The sequence below is a fragment of the Neophocaena asiaeorientalis genome, unplaced genomic scaffold, assembly GCF_003031525.2.
Source record: "Neophocaena asiaeorientalis asiaeorientalis breed wild unplaced genomic scaffold, Neophocaena_asiaeorientalis_V1.1 scaffold197, whole genome shotgun sequence".
Classification (NCBI taxonomy): domain Eukaryota; kingdom Metazoa; phylum Chordata; class Mammalia; order Artiodactyla; family Phocoenidae; genus Neophocaena; species Neophocaena asiaeorientalis.
The window spans coordinates 5,852,898-5,874,907 of record NW_020174703.1 but is presented as its reverse complement, the minus strand read 5'-3'; the positions used below and the strand labels follow the sequence as shown (position 1 = coordinate 5,874,907).

The window sequence follows — 22,010 nt, the reverse complement described above, 5'->3', positions numbered from 1 at the left end:
ATAATTTTTAAAAATGACAGACAGAACCCTAGGACAAATGATAAAAGCAAAGCTACACAGACAAAATGACACAAAAAAGCATACACATACACACACACAAAAAGAGAAAAAGGGGGAAATATATAAAGGAAGAGAGCAACCAAATCAATAAACAAATCTACCAAGATAATAAGCTCTAAATACTAAACTAAGATAAACATAAAACCAGAAACAAATTAGATGCAGAAAGCAAACCCCAAGTCTACAGCTACTCCCAAAGTCCACCGCCTCAATTTTGGGATGATTCGTTGTCTATTCAGGTATTCCACAGATGCAGGGTACATCAAGTTGATTGTGGAGATTTAATCCACTGTTCCTGAGGCTGCTGGGAGAGATTTCCCTTTCTCTTCTTTGTTTGTACAGCTCCTGGGGTTCAGCTTTGGATTTGGCCCTGCCTGTGCATGTAGGTCACCTGAGGGTGTCTGTTCTTTGCTGAGACAGGACCGAGTTAAAGTAGCAGCTGATTAGGGGGCTGTGGCTCACTTAGGCCAGGAGGAGGGAGGAGTACAGAATGTGGGGCAAGCCCGCAGCGACAGAGGGCAGTATGATGTTCCTCTTACTCCTCTGCCATCTTGAAGGTCCTCTCTCAAAATCTTTTTTAGAAGTTTTACCATTTGAAACCTTAATACAGTTTAAAATTTACTTTTATCCTCAAAAACTTGCTGATTAGCAACATTTCTCTCTTTGCCAATGCAGATTGGCAGTTATGCTTCTATTCAACCCTAAGGAACTGTGGCATTGATGAACTATGGGACCACATTAATTTTATGTGACAAACTTGTAATTACATGGTATGTAATTTTCCTTCAAGGCACTTACCACAGTTTGTAAGTATACATTTATTTGTGTGTATGTCTTAGTCTCTCCAGGGCTGAGTATCTTGTAAAATGAGTATGTAGAACTAAATCTGATTTTCTTTCCAGTTCCAAGAGACTGTATTCTAATGGGAATACGCTGAAAGGAAATGATATCAGGATAGCAATTTCTCTCATGAGAAGAACCTGCTTCCCTTCAGGTTACCTGGTGCTGACCAGTAATATAATTATGAGAGCCAGAGCAGCAATGGACAGTGCACATCCAAATGTGGAAAATACATCTAGTGATTCAGGATATTTATATTCCTTTTTGAAACTCTGGAAAGTAAGTTGACTCATTATTTTTAAATAACCATTCTGAAATATCTATGAAAGTCAACATCATAAAGAGATACACTGATTAAAGCAATCAGATATATTGATCAAAATAGCCAGATATGTCTTTTTTTATATAAAGCTGTGATATTTTTAAAGGAAATAAATCAACCCCTTATCTCTAAGCAGTTTACATGAAATAGAGGCTTAAGAACACTTACCTAACTAATTCAGTTAGGGAAGACATATATACTATTCCTCAATGTCTAAAATCAAAGTTGTTTGTGTTCGATCTAAATTGGCTAGAGTTGCTTTATTTACCCATTAAATTATTTTTATGTGTAACTATAATCCAAGGGAAAATCTGCATATGTAAGCTAATGTACTAAAAATAAAGTTGCAGAAATATTTTTATGGACATGGAAAGATATTCAAATGATCCTGTTCATTTTTCTTCGGAAAATGGGGTATAATTTTTATGTAGTATATCTATATCTACCCCAGCTTTTTAGTATGTAGTCATAGAAAAATATATTCCACATGAGTACGTACTCTTAGAAATCTGGAGAGGTAATAATGGCGGTCACTGGGTGGATAGGATATATATACATAATTATTTTTGCTTGTCTGTACTTTCTAATTTTTCAAATTGTTAAAATTAGAAAAGCTGAAAATGTTTATTTATAAAACATGAAAATAGTATAGAAACATAATTTTAAAAAGCACATGTTCCTCTTTACTGCCTCTACCCCACATCATACCCTACCTCTTGAAATCCTACTCTTCTCCAGAGGTGACCTTTTTATAGGTGCTTACAAATATTATCTATGTCTCTTTGCACAAATAAACAGGGGTTTGTTAACATAATCAAATTATTTTCAAACTGCTATTTTAAGATATCATACACATTTTTCCATGTCAGTATATTTCTGTTGAGTAAGTAGACTCACTCTGTATGCAATGAGTATGTATTGCTTTAGTAGGGAAAAAATAAAAATAAAATAAACTTTGTTTTAAAAAATAATAAAACAGGGCTTCCCTGGTGGCGCAGTGGTTGAGAGTCCACCTGCCGATGCAGGGGACACGGGTTCGTGCCCCGGTCCAGGAAGATCCCACATGCCACGGAGCGGCTGGGCCCGTGAGCCATGGCCGCTGAGCCTGCGCGTCCGGAGCCTGTGCTCCGCAACGGGAGGGGCCACAAGAGTGAGACGCCCGCGTACTGCAAAAAAAATAATAATAACAAAACAAAAATTTCACATTACTTCCTATCTGCAGTATACTAAGTAGATGACAAAGAATCATAGAATACATATATCTTCAGATCTTAGAAATCATCTATACACTCAGAGCCTATCTGCTCTTAAACTTTACATACAATTCTAATCAGCTTTTTTTTTTTAATTTTGCAACCCCAAACTAATTATAAACATGAGTAGGTGGGCATTGAGGCAGATTCAGATATTAGTAAGAATAGCTGAAAGTCTGAGTTCAAAAAAGGAGAAAAATAACTATGACAGTATAGTTTGTATCATTTAATATACAAAGCAATCTGAGCTTTACACAGCTATTCAATAATACTAATGATCTTAAGATATCAAAAAAGGTAAAATTTTATCTTTACATTTCTGATTGAGAAATCAGATCTCTCTGTAATGCAGGTTATAAAATAAATAGTCAAAATCAATTTTTAAATATTTGGTAATTAAAATAAGAAAACGATAGTTATCTCAAAAGTATTTTAAAAGCAAGGCTCTATAATTTGATATTCTATGTTGTACCAGTATGTTCTGGATCTCCATTGGCTTCTCAAATACGGGTACATCTTAGCTACTAGAAAATTAAAACATCTGCTTCTCTTTGGAAGAGTCATAGTGTTACTAGGCCCTTAGTAAGGGTAAGACACTCTACATCCCTCCCCATTCCACTGCATATAAAAACATTCCATCCAGTATATAAACAAACATTTTTGTTTTCACCAGAATAATAGGTTTCTGGAAATGAAACAAACAGAAGCCCGTCTTCCTAAAAAGGTCAGCCCAAGAAATCTCAGAGGTGTATAAACAGCTGCACACCAGAGCTGTTGCCAGTTACTTGTACGGGGTAGCACTGGAGTGAAACAGCACACACGGAGGTATTATGGGACAAGTTGAATTAAAGAGCTTTTCCTCTTATATCTTCTGGCATAAACTTAGTAACTTAGATGATTACAATGGAAAAAGCTTTGGGTAACTGATGCAAACTGCCCACCCACAGCTACATATGTACTGAACCTGTCTTCAGCACACAGCTATACAGCCTTACCTCTGGCTGTAGCAACTTCATGTTTCTGATATGTGAGTTAGTTGAGTGGAGTCCGTCAGCTCCTCTTTTGCACATGGGCTCCCTTCTCATTATTAAATACACAGTACTGAACTCATCTATCCAGAGACTATATTGCAAAAAACTCTATTCTACTTGCCTTTACCAGCACTTCCCTTTTTAGTCCTCTAACTCCATTCCCTGTTTTTCCATTTAATCTGAGTTGAGTGTCTATGTAAACTAACCCCCCAAATTATCTCCAGTTAGTACATACCAAAATCGTATATAAGGAAATTCTTGTCAGGAAGGAGATTACCGCGTACACCCTTACCATCAATACTGCAAAGTTAGTAGTATGGTTGCAGCGGCAGCGCAAGAATCCATCAATGACTCCTTCTTTGTGACAGCCATGTGTGTCCCAATCCTTCAGGGAAAAATTCCAATAGACACAGGCATAGGAATGAAGCTGGAATTCTTTTTCATTGTACTGTGAATTGATAAGACAATGGCAATTGATTTTTCAAAATGCTTAACTGGGTAGAAAAAATCAAACAGGCCAAGATAAGCATATGAGAAACCAATTAGATATGTACAAAGCATAGCATCTTCATTACAGATTGAGGAGAGGAAAAAGGATATAAAATTCAAAGTAGTTAATTTTGGGTTTAGCTAGTCTACAAAAATATGGATGGGGTAAGTTAAAGTGAATACTGTCAAAGAATCTTTCAAAGAGTTGTTCTGTGAATTTCTTTTACCCAAACTGTCCCTGGTTTTGTAATCAAGAGTGGGCTGAATTATTTCTGTTAATAGGAAAACTCACCCTTGGACTAAAAAACATTTCAACAGAAGTGCTCTGATCTTCCACATTTTCATCAGTTTTGCTTGAGATAATTTTTTGACTAAAATGTGATTTAGCTATAAAAGTTTTTGATTGGAAAAGCTTGTTGTTTTGATACACTACAAAGCCACATGCCTTGGCATTAGCTGTGAGGGGGGAAAAAGGACACTAAAATTAATAAATGAACCCTAGGGTAAGCAAGAAACAAAGTCCCATGCCATCACTGAACTGCATGACTGCTTAATACTTGGGTAAAGTACAGAAAACGTGGTTTGCTGGCTGCCTTTATTTAATTGCAGTATGTAATTAACATATATGATCTGTGGTTGGCTTTTCCTGAGATAAGATTCCTTATGTTCTAAATGGAAACCATAATTCCTGTCTAATCCGCCTGGGGAAAAAAATGGAAGGATATCATGTATAAAGTAAACATTCTTGCTTTCTATGCAGTGAGACGGAGTGAACACGATGTGAAGGTAGCTCAAGACCACGTTGCTTCCCCCACTGATAAGACATCAAACAAGAAACAGCAGAGGGTGAACATCAGGACAGCTGTACCTAGAGGATTGCCCTGTGAGGTCTGTCTCCCATTCAGAGGAACTGAGCAGGGACCACTGTATTAAGAGACTGGAGTTCAAGTTGTGCATATCAGGGAAACAGCAGAGGGTGAACTCTGCTGTCTTTCACAAGTGAAAAACTTGTGTGTGTATATTTGCATGTGTGTGTATATATATACATGTGTGTGTATATATATATGTATATATATATACATATATATATATATACACACACACACATATATATGTATATTATATATACAAGGAAAACTAAAGCGGTGGTGGTGAGACCAGCCTAATCAGTCTTGTGCTTTGAGAGATAGGCAGGCAAGGCCCTGACAGCCCCCCAGATGTCCTCCACAGCCAGCCACTTTGCTCTGTCCTCATCTGGGAAATAAAGACATTGGCTTCTGAGGTGTTTTCATGGCACGTTAAGCCCACCAAATTGTTCCTCCTGGATACTGGGTGACAAAGTTAACCCTAAAAATGTAGTATGGCTTCTTTTTAATCTTATTTTTATAAAAGAATGACATGCTTGATGTAAAATCTAAATCCATCCAAGTATATAGATTTAAAACATGAAATTCCCTACTCACCCTCTCCTCATTTCTACAGTATTCTGGTTATTTATTAGAAAATCATCTTTTCATCTAGATAATTAGATTCACTAGAATAAATTATATTTACCATTATCTTATAATTTTAAAAGAATCTCCATATCTCTAGACATAATCCTCCTTGATGTTTATTTATATTCTCTCTTTTCTTGATCAAATTTGTCAGAAGCTTGCATATTTTTCATTAGTCTTTCATGGAATCAAATTTTTATTTTGTTGATCAACTCTAGCATTTGTTAATTTCTATTTTTATTAATTTCTGCCCTTTTTATTAATTCCTTCCTTCTAGATTTCTTTACATTTATTTTAATTTTTATGCCTCTTTAGCTGAATGATTATTTTTTAACAATTTCTTTTATTATCTAATGAATTTATTAAAGGATATACATTTTCCCATATATTCAAGGTGTACTGAATACCTAAATACAAACACTAAAAATATTCAGGAGAAAATATAGGAGACTAGCATGACTTTAGTAGAGCAATGAATTTTTTTTAAGTACCAATTACAGAAAAAAGATTGGTACATTGGACTGCATTATAAATTAAAATTTGAGTATGACAAAAGGCATGAAAAACCAAGTAAAAGGTAGCTATAGACTGGAGAGAAGACATTTGTAACTTCTACAACCAATAAGGAATTAGCCAATTAGAATTATATAACCAGTGAGAATTATGAACTTAGTCTTTCTAAAATATGTACTTTCTGGCACTGGATTTTTTTCATTTGGGGAGAGAATAAAAGTAAATGTGTGTGTTTGGTTTGCTGATCGTAGTTGAATTAACCAGTTTTTTTTTAGACTCTGAAAAGTACAATGTATGGATACCAAGGGGGAAAGAGTGGGGGTGGGAGGAATTGGGAGATTGGGATTGACACATATACGCTAGTGGTATTATGTATAAAATAGACAACTAATGAGAATATACTGTATAGCACAGGGAACTCTACTTAATTCACTGTGGTGACCTAAATGGGAAGGAAATCTAAAAAAGAGGGCATATATGTATATGTATAGCTGATTCATTTTGCTGTACAGCAGAAATGAATGCAACATTGTAAAGCAACTATACTCCAACAAAAATTAATTAAGAAGAAAAAAGAAAAGTACAAACATTTCAAGATAGACATAAGAATTTCTAAAGGGCCACATGCAAGATGATAAGGAGCTCATGGTGGGCACCATACTAGTAGAGATAACTGAAAATTGGTACTGCTAGATGATGACTGCATCAATTACATAAAATATCCCAAGGTCAGGTCTATAGGATGAATTTAAGCCTGTGAGTGCCATTCCACTAGTAAACACAGGCAAAGCTTATGACTGAGTATTTTTTAAATGTATTTTTAAATGTAAAACTGAACCACTTCAGCTAGATTTTTGTTGGAAAACAGATTTGCATCCATGGCCAGAGCATTTCAATTCTGCTACCCTCCAAAGGGTTTTTGCAAAGAAAGAGAGGAAAAAATAAAAAAAGAAATTGTCTCTATGGTCTAGAATAGTAGACTTGACATTAACATAATTTGTCAGAACTCAAACATACTCAAACACAAATTATTCAGTGTGAAACAGTAAACGTTATTTCTCGTTCAATGGATGTAAGTTATTAATTCCATGAATTGGAGTGCATTTTTTCATGTAACATAATTTACGACCTGCTTTTCGTGGTGTTGAGCAAGATCTGAAGTTCAGCCTGTTCATTCAGATTCAGTTTGTCCACACTTGCATTTACAACTGTGGAACCAGAAACCAGAGAATCCCTAGTTCCTATGAGAAGGAAAAAAGGTAGAATTTCATAAAAGTCTACACTTTCACGAATAGAGCATTATCGGTAGCAGAATGCTCTCTGCTATTACAAGAACCTGAAACAAACAGCTCACCTTTCAGCACAGTGAAGAGAACACCTGTAGATCCCACAGTGCCTTCTGAGGAGAAATTAACAGACTGTATTGCTATATTAGGTTCTACCACTGACGTGTTGGCCAAAGACAAGGAATAAGTTTCAATTTGCTCAATAAGCCTGCATAGAATAAAATGTAACAACATAATATTGTGGAGATTTGTCATAAAATCAGTTGTGTGTGTCCCACATTCCAGTAGAAAGGAATGACCACAGAATTCATGTGATCACAATATTGGCACAATTCCCTAAAAATATCTGACTTTCTTTACGAGAGTCTTACTTTGTCACGTATACCTTTTTTTAAAGTTCCGGTGGACTCTTCCCACTGACGGGTACCTTGGACACAGATGCCAGAAAGCTGGAATTCAAGAATGACCAATTTCCCAGTAGAAACAGTCTTTGTTATTCTGCTCTTCTCATAAAAGGATGGTGCTACCACCCTCTAATGACCAGGCATTTGATTCTTGTTTCTCCAGTGCTGAGACTCAATTTCCACTTATTCAACTCTCTCCTCTCACACAAACCCCTCGGGTTCCAAAGCATCTCTTATAAGTGTCGACTCCTGAGGTGACAGTTCATATGGAATTATGGAAGAGCAGATCTCTGAGCTCATTGCCTCGGCTATTAACTAAACTTTGCAGGTTTTCACAATGTTCTTTTCTACTTTGGATAAGTTAAAAGATAGATTAGATGGAAGGTGGGAGGGAGTGGGGGGAATCTGTTAATTTGGTGCTCTCCAAAGGTAAGTCATAAGACTGTTTCTTTTCCTGTTTCCTATAAAAAATATTTCCACTCTTTCTGTACTTGACAAAACAAAATGTCTCTAAGATAACTGGTTCAATCTAGTTTTCCCAGAAATGAAAGAATTTCATTAATATGTAATTGTTCTTTATTCTAAATCTTTATTCCTGACACTAATATATCTTTTCTCTTCCCCAAGTGAGATTTTAAAAAGAAATAAATTTTTAAATAATTTTTAAAACTTCATAAAAAGAATGTGATAGTCATTCATATGGAAACATTCAAGTCAACTTTCTATTTCAAAAGTTTTCCTTTCATAACACCATTTTCTGTAATTTTCAGCAATTCACACTATGCATTTCCCACTTAATGAATAGCAATCATACTCCAGAGCTGCTTTCGACAGGAGGAGTACCTAACAAAACTACAATCTGCTAAGAACATAGTTCATACATTCATTCAACCAACAGTGTCTGTTGAGCACCCACTAAAAGGTCAGTACCTGTGAAACACTGGGGATACTAAGGGGAGCTCCTTCAGGCATTTGAAGGCTAAAGGGGAAAATGGGCCAGGTACATGGGGGTGTTTGCTGCTTTTAAAGGGCTGCTCTAGCCACAGCCACTTGTAAGGCCTTTATTCCTTCCATATTATTCTTTCCTCCTCTTGTCGTAACTGACTGGAAGATAAGTGGGTGCATGTCTCAGAGATCCCAATCAGGAGGCTGGCCATCAACCTAGTACAAATGACTAGAAGCAATCTGATTCTTTTCCCTAGGAATCTTCCATTTAGTGCAGCAGTTATATCAGAAAAGCCTGGCTTTCAAGGGGACCAGAGAGGTCATTAGAGTCGGCCCTCCGTATCCCCGGGTTTCGTTTCTGTGGTTGGTTGAATTTGCTAATGTGGAACCCCACGCAGATACGGATAGCCAACTACACCATTTTATATAAGGGACTTGAGCATCCGGGCATTTTGGTTTCCGTGGGGAGCCGGGGAGGTAAGAGAGGGGACGGTCCTGGAACCAATCCCCCACGGATACTGAGGGAGAATTGCATATCATTGTAAGGACAAATACAAATTAAAAATGAGAGGCTTAATTCTTCCTGTGGAAAATAAGGGAAGAAATTTCCCTCCCCTCCTTTTTCTTTGAGCATTTACTTTAGAAAACTTGCAGGCACTTTCTCTTCTCTTTGAAATGTAAATAAATCCTTTTGAAAACTAGATTGGCATTTTGTCAAAGACCTAGGAATGTCTTTCTCAGGGACCTGGGAACCATCTCTTTGAAATGGAAACAACGAGGGAGCTAGCTAGTGCCCCTATCTCCCAGTTTCTGTGGGAGAGTAGTAGCCTAACTTCGGTGGGTGGGCACCTTGCTCCAAGTTGCAAAACTACCTCCTTTCATAAAGATATGAAAGGTTTGTTCTTCCTCTGGATAAAGTCAACTAGCTAACACAAAAGGTCACCTCAATTACCCAGTTAACTTAGGATAAACTGTGTGTGACAAATAGTGCTGTCGAGTTCTCGTAACTGAGGACTAGTTACTATTTATCTGAAAACATGTATGTAACAGGTTGTATCTGCTTGCCTACATAAAGAGGTCAGATTCCCTTCTTCTTCCCAGTCTCTTAGGGGTTTGTCTGTGATGTTCGTCACATTCTGGTTTAATGCCTGTGCAATAATTAAAGTGCTTTCTTTCTCTACTACCTTTGTGGAGAGGATTTCTGGGTTGGGAGAAGATTTTGTTTTTAATTTTACTTCCCCAACATCATGAAAGGGTTAAATTATGAGAGAGCAGAAACTATAAATAAAGATGAGACATACATGTTTACTGAGTCATGTTAATGATAAACACAGCTGCTAACCTATTTTTCCAAGATTTAATATGGATAAGTCAGGTATTATGCTAGCAATTTACATACATTATCTCACTTGAGCCTCACAAGAAACCTGCTGAAGCGAGTCCCAAAATCACTTCCATATTACACTGAAGAATCTGAGGCTCTTTGGAGAGATATGGAGTAATTTGGCCTAAATCATGTAGCTACTAAAAAGCAATGCTAAGATTTGAATCCAGAACCGTCTGATTTCAACAGCCACTGCCATTACACTCTCCCGCAGGGAAGACCCAAAACTGCTCTACTGAGAGCTTCAAAGCTGCCTTAGAAGTCCTGCCATCCCCCTGGTCCAGCATCCATAGGGCCCAGCTGTATTATGATCCTGTTCCTAGGTTCCCAGGAGATTCCATATGCCTCTCTACAGTAGCTCTCTTTTGGTTAAGATAACTTGACCAGCTGTCTTGTAAGCAAAGAAAGCTGGCTAGAACAGAAATGCAAACAGAAATATGCAATGGAAATGTACAAGGTAGTCAGTATTAGCAGTTTTATGTTCCCAGAGTTAGGTAAACAAGGACAACCAGGAGCTTGAATGTAACAGCAAAGTTTCAAGGTTATGGATCAGTCTTTACAGCAAGTGTTCAAAACGGAGAAATAAGGTCTTAGATTCACTGATTGAGTCAGATGCCTTTACCAGCAGAGACTCTGCCCTGGCTGGGCCCACTTCAACACCCTGCCTCCTCCCAGTTTAGAACAAGAGAATGCATGAAAGGATGCTGGAGAACTCTGCCGTGACAACGTGCGATGACTGAAGCTGGAGTGAGTTCTTTCCTCCCTGTCACTCTCCTCTGTTTCACTCTCACCCTGTCCACTTCTCCCCATATGTGTAGAAGGGGAGTTCAGTAGCTTAGAGACACAAAAAGGAAACTGTAGATAAAAGAAAGGGAAAGTCAGAGTGAGATTCGCCATTTAGGCTGGTGCCTATCAGGAGACCTTGCACGTTGGTCTCAGTTCAGCGGGTGGAGTTTGGAAAGGAAGAGTTGCCCCAAGTAACAACTAATTTCCTTCCAGGAGAGAGAGATTACCTCTGTTGGCAGTTCACCAAGAGTGTTCTCCTGAGGAGAGCTAAGGACTTGCTGACATGATCATAGGGCTCGAGATTGAGGCGAAAGCCTTATTTACATGAATAAAGACCTGAGTCCACAGGGTTTACGCAAAAGATCACCTGGGAGAGGGTAAACCGATAGCCCATCATTAGAAAAATAAGTAGACTAGAAATTCAGAGTGGGAGGAAGGAAGGATTGAGTGTGGTTATACCATTTCATATTTCAGCGCATCCTATATTGAAATTTTTTATTTATCCTCTAAACACATTCTTCTATGCCATTTGGACTTTACACATAAATCACACAGAATTGTTTTCTTTTTTCTCCATGCCTTAAGCCAGTAAAATTCATAACTGTTTATTAATGGGACAGTGTTTTCATCTATCTCATGATCTGTTACTTTCTCAGCCAAATCCCACAATGGCTCTTTCCTCAGCCTCCTCACCAAAAACATCCACTCCTCTCCTTGGCCTCCAGCAAGACTGCAAACACAGAACCTCCAGCTCTGAAGGGAGTTCACTGAACATAGACTCTGGACCAACTTCAAGAAAAATGGGAGTGTTCACACTCCCAGTGAGAAGCACCCAGACTCCTAGAGAAATCTGAAGTCATAAAATACACCAGTTCTATTGTTTATAACACCTCTACCATCATCTCTCAGAATTATAATCTTGTCAATGTTCTGTTTCAGGCATTTGCACTTTTTCTACTTTGAGGACTCAACACTAAATAGGTACTGGTTATAATATTAGAGAACTGAGAACTACTAGGAATTTCTCCTAAGGAAATAATAGGTCATGAGAACAAAGATTATGTACAAGAATGAAACACCAAAAGACTTGAAGCTATCTAAATGTCCAGCAGAAGAGAACTGCTTAAATAATAGTTGACTCATATAATGCAGTTATCTAAAATTTATGATGTAGATGCATAAGTATTTATATTAAAAAGATGTTTACAAAGTATTAAAGTGACAAAAACAAGTTATAAATTAAAAGAGTATGTAGGGCTTCCCTGGTGGCACAGTGGTTGAAAGTCCGCCTACCGACGCAGGGGACACGGGTTCGTGCCCCGGTCCGGGAAGATCCCACATGCCGCGGAGCGGCTGGGCCCGTGAGCCATGGCCGCTGAGCCTGCACGTCTGGAGCCTGTGCTCCGCAACGGGAGAGGCCACAACAGTGAGAGGCCCACGTACCGCAAAAAAACCCACAAAAGAACAACAAAAAAACCCCCACAAAAAACCATAATGGTTACTCAGAAAAGAAAAATACATAACCAAATGAAAGATGGTGATTCTCTTGTCCCAAAAAAAGTAATATCTTTCAAGCAAGTGTGATGTCCCTTGATGGCTATATTACTGACATTTTTACGCTTCCTGATTCAACAGCACAGTTATTTTTTGTAGCCGTATCCGTTTTGTAAATTATAAAGAAATATTTAAGACACAAAAAACATATAAAAATTATGACGGTAGGACTTCCCTGGTGGCGCAGTGGTTGAGAATCTGCCTGCTAATGCAGGGGACACAGGTTCGAGCCCTGGTCTGGGAGGATCCCACATGCTGCGGAGCAACTAGGCCTGTGAGCCACAACTACTGAGCCTGCGCGTCTGGAGCCTATGCTCCTCAACAAAAGAGGCCACGATAGTGAGAGGCCCCAGCTTGCCACAACTAGAGAAAACCCTTGCACAGAAACGAAGACCCAACACAGCAAAATAAATAAATTAATTAATTAATTCCTACCCCCAATATCTTCTTTAAAAAAAAAAAAAAAGAATCTGCCTGCCAATGCAGGGGACACAGGTTTGAGCCCTGGTCCAGGAATATCCAACATGCCTCGGAGCAACTAAGTCCATGTGCCACAACTACTGAGCCTGCACTCTAGAGCCTGCGAGCCACAACTACTGAGCCCGTGTGCCACAACTACTGAAGCCCATGCACCTAGAGCCTGTGCTCTGCAACAAGACAAGCCACCGCAATGAGAAGCACGCACAGTGCAACAAAGAGTAGCCCCCGCTCACCGCAACTAAAGAAAGCCTGCACACAGCAAGGAAGACCCAAGGCAGCCAAAAATAAATAAATAAATAAATTTTAAAAAACAAATACTATAAAAAATAAATTATGATGGTAAGTATCTATGGACATACCACAGGAAGTAAGTACCAATACAGTTGAAGCTCTTCTTTTACCTCTGAGCTTTTAATCAAGAAGCTGGAGGGCTTCCCTGGTGGCGCAGTGGTTGAGAGTCCGCCTGCCGATGCAGGGGACATGGGTTCGTGCCCCGGTCCGGGAAGATCCCACATGCCGTGGGGTGGCTGGGCCCGTGAGCCATGGCCGCTAAGCCTGCACGTCCGGAGCCTGTGCTCCGCAACGGGAGAGGCCACAACAGTGAGATGCCCGCGTACCGGAAAAAAAAAAAAAAGAAGCTGGAAAGAACTATGTAAAGAGTAGAATCATGAATACTTGAGTAAGCATGATATATGTGGGCAGAGGCAATTTAGATTCGACAAATGGAACGCTGGTCTAAATAATTTCTTAGAATAAATAAGGCAAAGAAGGACATAGGAAGGAGCAGTGCATACAATTTATTTAGTGTTTCAAAAAGCCCTTGACACACATAGAAATAAATATCTAAGTAAAATATGAAAAATTTTCCCAGGTTCATTATTCACTATCAAACACTTGCATAAACATCTAGAATTAGTTACTGAGATATCCGGTTCTGCAGGAAGTGGATGATAACCTGCAGAAAGGTGTAAGAGGCAGGAGGATTGGTCAGATGAAAATCGATGCAAACCAAGGACTGTTAAAACGTTTAGGGAAAATCATATGGAATAATGGGCTCTAAGCTGTCGGGAAAGGGGTCTATGAATTTAAAGGGCTACTCTTAGAAGATATTACCCAATCTGGCATTAAAATCGTATATGTCGTCAAAATCCTAGATATCATCAGGGAGCATATTAGAAATAGAAAATATCATTTGCTCCTTTATTCTCGGAAAGCCTCTGTGCAAGCAAGGTTGTCACGCTTCAGGAAAGGTGTGATGAAGCTAGAAAATGTTCCAAGATGGAAAACTAAAATGATCAAAGAGGTGAAGGACTCCTAACTGTGAAGAGACTTAACTGCAATTCTACCTAGAAATATGAAGTCTCAAAATAGATATGGTGTAAACCTACAGTCTACCCAGTCTTTAAAATTGAGATAAATTATGTAACAGCAGATCTTAACCTGATCAAACTCCAGGAGATGGAGGAGGCTGCAAGAATAAATCTATTGAAGAATTAAAAGGAATTTACTACTGATCTATATTTCAGTTTTTAGGAAAACTGGAATTATGTGAGGTAACACCCAAAACTTTGAACACTGGCATCACGAAATGGAGCCAACCCTTCCACAAAATCTTCCTTGATGCCTTTTCTAGGGACCTAACACTAGTTGGAGAGATGATAGGTATGACCCAGCATAGCAATTCATATGCCTCAACAGAGGAGATGCTTGGAAAAGCACAAACCATTCAGAGTGTTCTTGTCACATGTTTGCAAGGAAGAGCCATATCTTCCCACTGGAATTCTGTGAAAAGTAAAATTCTCATAGGTACTGTTTTCACAGAAATTAACTATAAGGGAAAGAAAAAATATTCTTCATCATAAACTCATCATTAATCAAAAAATTTTCATTATAAATGTTCACTTTTCTTTCTCAAATTTCAAACCAGATAAAAGTCAAAGTTCAAAACCTCTCTGGTGTAATTCGAAGGGTAATAGAAGGCTTATAGGACACACTGACCAGCCAGGAACTACATACTTTCTTATCTAGTTAAGTTACTACCATTACAATAACTGGTATATGCTCGATTACAGGTTCCAGTTAAAATGTGTACAATATATAACTCAGTCGAGGTGGGATGTGATCACTAACACATCAGAAAGGACAATGTATCAGATTAGTTGAAATCTTGAAAATCAAAGATATAGAGCCTACAGTAGCAAAGGGCATCATGAGGGTGTGGGTTAAACAAAAAGCTAAAGTCATGGAGTATGTGGGATACACTGGCTGGTTGGAGGGTACGTAATTATAGGAGTGAGCTTCTAGGGCTCTGAATCTTAAGCAGGCAGCATGAAGTGTGTAGAGTGTTGGGAAGCACACTGCAGATCAAGAAGTGGCTTTGAACTTTGATTCTGAGATACCATTGACCGAAGTCAAGCCACTAATGTAATAACATCTCTCCAAGAGAAAGGAAGAAAAAACAAACACTTCATCTAAATATATACTTGGATGAGAAGATGCCTCTTGATTTCAGAAAAGTTAAGTATGTTAGAATTATGGTATTTGAAATGGGGTAATATGGCGTATCACCAATTGAAAGGAGCTGAGAAAACCATATTACCCATTGCTCTATAGTAGACACTGCAGTCAGAAAGAAAAGCAACTGAGTTTTACAGAGAAACTTAACAGTTGGGAAAGAAATGAGGTGTGCTGAACATACAGGTAAATAGCACAAGAAAACTCAGCTTTTACTATTGAGCTAATAAACACATCTTAAATCCATCATCATTATGCCCATTGTTACTACAGTCATTAACAGAAGCTTCAAGAAGCTTTGCTGCTGTCCTTATAAACACAAGCGTCACCTAAATCTCACACCCTAGTATTATCCCAAGTAACTTACTGATTGTACATCTCCGTCCTTTCCACTCTTCTGGACAAATGCATCTGCCATTTTCCCAGGCTCCACCATTCTTACAGAACTCTATAGGGGTGCTAGATGTGGGGTAAATGTTCCTAAAGAAACAATAAATAACAGAATAGTATATGAACTGGCTGATTAGTTTCTCTTTTGGGGTCTGTGGCCTTTAATTTCTATATGTAAAACCATTATTTTGAATACCATTGCTGAAAAATATTCTTTGTAAGATCATCAAAAAATATATACACTGAGAATCTACACAGGGTATACAATGCTTACTAGATGTTATGAATATGAAAAAACCATATTTGAAAGATACGACACTTTGACCAAGGAGATTAGAATCTGCTGAAGGAAACAGGAGATTATATAGATGATATATATATAGACTAGATAGATACATATAGATGAACCATGTCAATATGCAGATCTATAAGTGCTATAAGAATACAGAAGAGAGATGTTGAGGACAGAGGTAACCCATCCAGAGAAGACTTTTCAGAAGAGGTGGTGTTAGCATCAGATTTTAAGACTAAAGAAGTCAGATAATGGAATGATTATAATTTTTGTGACTTTCTGTTTGAATAAAAAAGAAACAACAATCCCACAAGGACTCAGAGGCAAAAAATATACAAATCAATTTTTTTTTTTTTTTGCGGTACGCGGGCCTCTCACTGCTGTGGCCTCTCCCGTTGCGGAGCAAAGGCTCCGGACACGCAGGCTCAGCGGCCATGGCTCACGGGCCCAGCCACTCCGCGGCATGTGGGATCTTCCCGGACCGGGGCACAAACCCGTGTGCCCTGCATTGGCAGGCGGACTCTCAACCACTGCACCACCAGGGAAGCCCTATACAAATCAATTTTCACTGCAAAGTAAAGGAGCTGTTACAGTGGAGGATTACTGGACTGAATGTCAATATTATGACATAGTATGAGTGTGTTTCATGTTTGGTAATTGCAATCATTGTTGCTTTTGTTGTGGTCATACATTTACAATGCTTGGTGTCAGTTTATTTATCTCTTGTAAAAATAAAATACAGTGTGTGTGTGTGTGTGTGTGTGTGTGTGTGTGTGAAAAAAATAAAAATAAAGAAGTCAGATAAAATGTAGGCAGGATACAAACAGCAAAAATTCAAAAACATGGAAAGTTCTGATGTGTCCAAGAACAGAGAAAAGCTTAACATATCAGGAGCGTTGGTTCTATGTGGATCAACAGCAGGACATAAGCTGCATTGTGAGCAGCTTTATAGAACAAGTCAAAAAGATTTAACCCTGCAGGAGCCTAGAGGGGTCTTAAAACAAGGAAGTAACATAGTAAGGAATGTTTTTTAGGAAGATATCTCAAGCAATACGGGAAGTGACTGAGGCTGGGAGGCAAAGAAGACCAGCTAGCTAAATGAGAACCTGATCTAAAACAGTGGCTCTAAGGAAGTCAGGTGTCAATCAACTCAGGAGCATACCTGAGACTCGATTGTTTGGATCTAGTGACTGGTTATTTTGAGTTGGGGACATTGGGGACACTGGGGACTCTAAATTGAAAGACAGGGTAGATGGTGAACAAATTAACTAACCTTATGATACAGGAAGCAGAGTTCCAGTTCCAATAATGATGGAGTAGATTGTACCATATTAACCCTCCCCCAGATTACAATTTTAAACACTGGACAAAAATTTAAAACTAACTACTTGAGGACATTGGACAGCAATAAAAAGCAGAGAGAAAGTGAAGGCTATTCCAAGTTTATACAGTCTCTCCACTAAAAGCACTACCCAGTCTGTATAGCAGGAGTGGCTGAAACACCAGCAGAAAGCCACAGTCTTAATGGGTCGAGGTATGAAAGGAGACAGTCTGGGGCTACCACACAACTGGAAATTGAAGGGAGATATCCCAGAAAGGAGGGAGCCATATAGAAGGGAGACTCAAAGTCTGGGTGTAAATTCCCCTAAAATTTGAAGGAAAAAAAAGACTTAAAAAAATAAACAGAGGTTCTGGGACATGTGGGACAATATCAAAGAGTCTAACCTATAAGCAAATGGAGTCCCAGAAAGGGAGAAGAGAAGGAATAGGGCAGATAAAATATCTGAAGGAATAATGGTCAAAAATTCTCAAACTTGGTACAAGAAGCGCAGTAAAGCTCAAGCAAAATAAATGCAGGGAAAAACCACACTTAGACACATCATGGTTGAAATGCTAAAACTCAAAAATAAGGCGAAAATACTGAAAGCAACCAACTACCAGCCCAGACAGTTTTACTGATGAATTAGGGAATAAATAATACCAATCTTGTATAAACTCTTTTAGAAAATAGAGAAAGGGAGAAACTTCCCAAATGATTTTATAATGCCAGGATAGCCCTCATACCAAAATCTGACAAAAACATTATAAGAAAAGAAAATTACAGACCAATAAACCTCATTTACACAGATGCAAAAATCTTTTTGAAATAGTAGCAAATCAAATCCAGCAATATATAAAACTGACAATCCATCATGACAAAGTGAGATTTATACCAGGAGTGCAAAGTTGGTTTAACAATAGAAAATTAAGTATTTAATTCACCATATGCCAAATTAAAGGGGGAAGACCATATGATCATTTCAATAAACATAAATTCAAAAATCATTTCAATGAAGGGGCAAAAATCATCCAACATATTTTTTAAACTCTCAGCAAATAAGGAATAAAAGGGAACTTCTTCAAACTGACAAAAATCATCTATGAAGACCCTACCACTAGCATCATACTTAATAGTGTAATATTGAATGCTTTCCCCCCTAAGACTGACAGAAAAGAGTTTAATATAACTGCTGTAACCACTTTTATTCAACATTGTGCTGAAAATGCTGACCAGTGCTACAGGTAAGAAAAAGAAATAAAAAGCATAAAGAAAGGGAGAAATAAAACTATCTTCTGTTGCAGATGACATCATCAAATACATAGAAAATCCTAAGGTGTCTCAAAAAAAGCTGCTAGAAGTAATAGTAAATTTAGCAAGGTTTCATGATACAAAATAAACAAAATTATATTTATTTCCATATGCTAGCATCAAATAATTGGGAAATAAGATTATTAAATAATTTCCATTTAAATTAGTTTAAAAATCATAAAATTTTTGGAACAAAATGTGTGTAAGATCTCATTACTGAAAGAAATTTTAAAAGATCTAAACAAGTGGAAATATATACCATGTATGTATGAAAGACTCAAAGTTGTTAAGGTGTATATTTTCCCAAAATTGATAAGGCCAAAATCCAAAAACTAAAGAACTTTTTTGTAGAAATTGACAAACTGATCTTAAAGTGTTATTGAAATGTAAGAGACCTGGAAAAGCCAAAATAAACAGGGAACTCTACTCAATACTCTGTAATGGCCTATATGGGAAAAGAATCTAAAAAAGGAGTGGATATATGTATATGTATAATTGATTCACTTTGCTGTACACCTGAAACTAATACAACATTGTAAATCAACTATACTCCGATAAAAAATTTTTTAAAAAGTAAAAGAGAAACAGAGTTAGGTGACTGACATTACTAATTTTATGACTTACTATACAGCCATAGCAATCAAAACATTATGAGATCATCATAAAGATAGCCAGATATACCAATAAAATAGAATAAAGAGCTTAGAAATAGATAAAACATATATAGTCAGTTGATTCTTTAAAAAGATTATAAGGCAATTCAGTTGGAAAAGGAAAAATGTTTCAACAAATGGACTAACTGGATTATATACCACACTCAAAACTCAATTTGAGATGGACCAGAGATGGACCAGAGACCCAAAAGCAATAGTTAAAACTACAAAGCTTCTCTGAGAAAACAGGAGAATATCTTTGTAACTTTGGGAAAGACAAAAAATTTTTTAAAGAGGACACAAAAAGCACGAAACATGAAAGAAAAATATTGATAAATTGTACTTAAAACTAAAAACTGCTCAGCAAAAGACACCGTTATGAAAATAAAAATGGAAGACACAGACCGGGAGAAAATATTTGCAGTACTTTTCTGACAAAGGAAGTGTTTCTATAACTTTAAATTAGGATTGTAATTTGTAAATTGTAAAGAGTGTACATTACTAATAAGAATAAAAACAACCCAGTTTTTTAAATGGACAAAAGATTTGAATACACAGTTCATAAAAAAAGATATATGGAAGGGCACTAAGCACACAAAAATGATCAGCATATTAGTCATCAGAGAAACGCAAGTTAAAACCACAATGAAATATCATTTCACACCCAACTAGAACAGCTAAAATTAAAAAACAGACGATGCCAAATGTTGTTAAGGATGTGAAACAGCTGGAACTCTAGCAAATTGCTGCTGAGAATTTCAAATTGTACAACCATTTTGGAAAGATGTTTGGTAGTATCATAAGGCTAAAGATACACCTACCTATGACAGAAATTCCACATCTAGATAGATATGCAAAATAAGTGGAAATATATGTCCACAAAGATACTTGAATGTTTCTATTACCTGCAGTGGATGCTATCGTATGCCACCTGGATCCTCCTCTTTAGGACTGAAGCACTCATTCCTCCAGCCTTGGGGGATGTTGGCAACTAAGAAAACAGCTGAATCCTTTTCTAGAAATTGCCCTCAACTGAAGAGAGTCAGCTTACCCAAGAGCCTCATGACACACACTATGACTAGTCAATACCAGGGAATAAAGGCTCAACCCACAGCCTCAATACCTCAAAGAATATATTTTCCAAAGATAGCTGTACTATGTATTCCATCTCACTCACTCTTCCTATAATGATGATACTTCTCCACTGAGAGGTAGGTTTATGTTCTGTGAATCATGTGGATTTTTGTATCTGTCTTGAATAATAGTGTGAAAGAAATGTGTTGTGTGACTTCCAGGCTGGATCATAAAAGGTGATTTGGCTTCCACCTAGCTCTCTCTCACTCAGGACAGATGCTTTAGAAGACTTGAGCCTACAGGAGACATTTAAGAAACCTGGCTACTCAAGCCTCCGTGCTGGAGATACCAAGGGGAGAAACTACACAGAGATAGAGAAGGCTGAGGAGCTTCAGCTGTTTCAGCTTTTTTAGTCTTCCCAGCCCAGGCACCACACATGGGTGAAGAAGCATTTAAGATGACCCCAGCTCCAGCCACCATCTGCGGGCAACTTTATGAGAGATCCTAATCCAGAACTACCCAGGCATGCTGCTTCCAAATTCTGAACTCAGAAAGATAATAAATGATCATGGTTGTTTTAAGCCACTAAATTTTGGGATGATTTCTTCTCCAGCAATAGATAACTAATACAGAGGGCAACTCTTGAGGGGCATCCCAGCTTCAGCTGTGTTGCAGTTCAATTTTTCCTTCCACCCAATCCTGCCTCTGTTACTCCCCTAGGAGAGCTGATCCCAAGAACACCTATTGAAATCTTTATGCAGAAAAATCTTCAATTCAGAATCTGTTTTCCAGGGAACGCAATCTCGGAAGTTTTATTCATGGTAGCCAAAAGAAAAAAAAGAAAAAGAAGAAACCACCCGAACAATCCATCGACAAGAGACTGAATAAACAAATTATGGTATATTCATACAATAGAATATTGATGGTTTAGTAATAAAAAGCAATACGTACAACATAGATGAATCTCAAAAACATTATGTTAACAAAAGTATTCAGACATAAAAGAGTAAATCCTATATGGTTCTTTTCATGAAGTTCAAGGATAGCAAAACTAACCTATGATGATAAAATCAGAACAGTGTTTGCCCAAAGGGTGGGGAGTAGAGGTGGGGAGATTGACTGGCAAGGAACAGCTACAGCTACCATAAAAAATGAACACGGCCTAACTCCTAGCCAGAAACAAATAAAACCTCACACTAAAGGCCGGCACCTCAATTCCTTTTTTTTTAAATTTCTTTAATTTTATGTTCCATTGTATATAAGTACCACATCTTCTTTATCCATTCGTCTGTCGATAGGCATTTAGGGTGTTTCCATGACCTGGCTATTGTAAATAGGGCTGCAATGAACATTGGGGTACATGTGTCTTTTCGAATTACGGTTTTCTCTGAGTATATGCCTGGGATTGCTGGATCATATGGTAATTGTATTTTTCGTCTTTTAAGGAACCTCCATACTGTTCTCCATAGTGGCTGTATCAATTTACATTCCCACCAATGCAAGTGCAAGAGGATATGCTTTTATCCACACCCTCTCCAGCATTTGTTTGTAGATTTTCTGATGATGCCCATTCTAACTGGTGTGAGGTGATACCTCATTCTAGTTTTGATTTACA

The 22,010-nt window shown here is 37.8% G+C and overlaps 1 protein-coding gene across 1 annotated transcript in view; it reads right to left on the bottom strand.

The window, feature by feature from the left end:
• Positions 1–22,010, bottom strand: part of ADGRG7 (adhesion G protein-coupled receptor G7) — a 57,569-nt gene that overhangs the window by 20,761 nt on the left and 14,798 nt on the right. Inside the window, 8 exon segments of the mRNA XM_024759242.1 lie at positions 1,060–1,172; positions 3,799–3,954; positions 4,288–4,451; positions 7,138–7,245; positions 7,359–7,498; positions 11,037–11,124; positions 14,567–14,671; positions 15,725–15,837. Of these exon segments, the coding sequence (XP_024615010.1) occupies positions 1,060–1,172; positions 3,799–3,954; positions 4,288–4,451; positions 7,138–7,245; positions 7,359–7,498; positions 11,037–11,124; positions 14,567–14,671; positions 15,725–15,837 (987 nt within the window).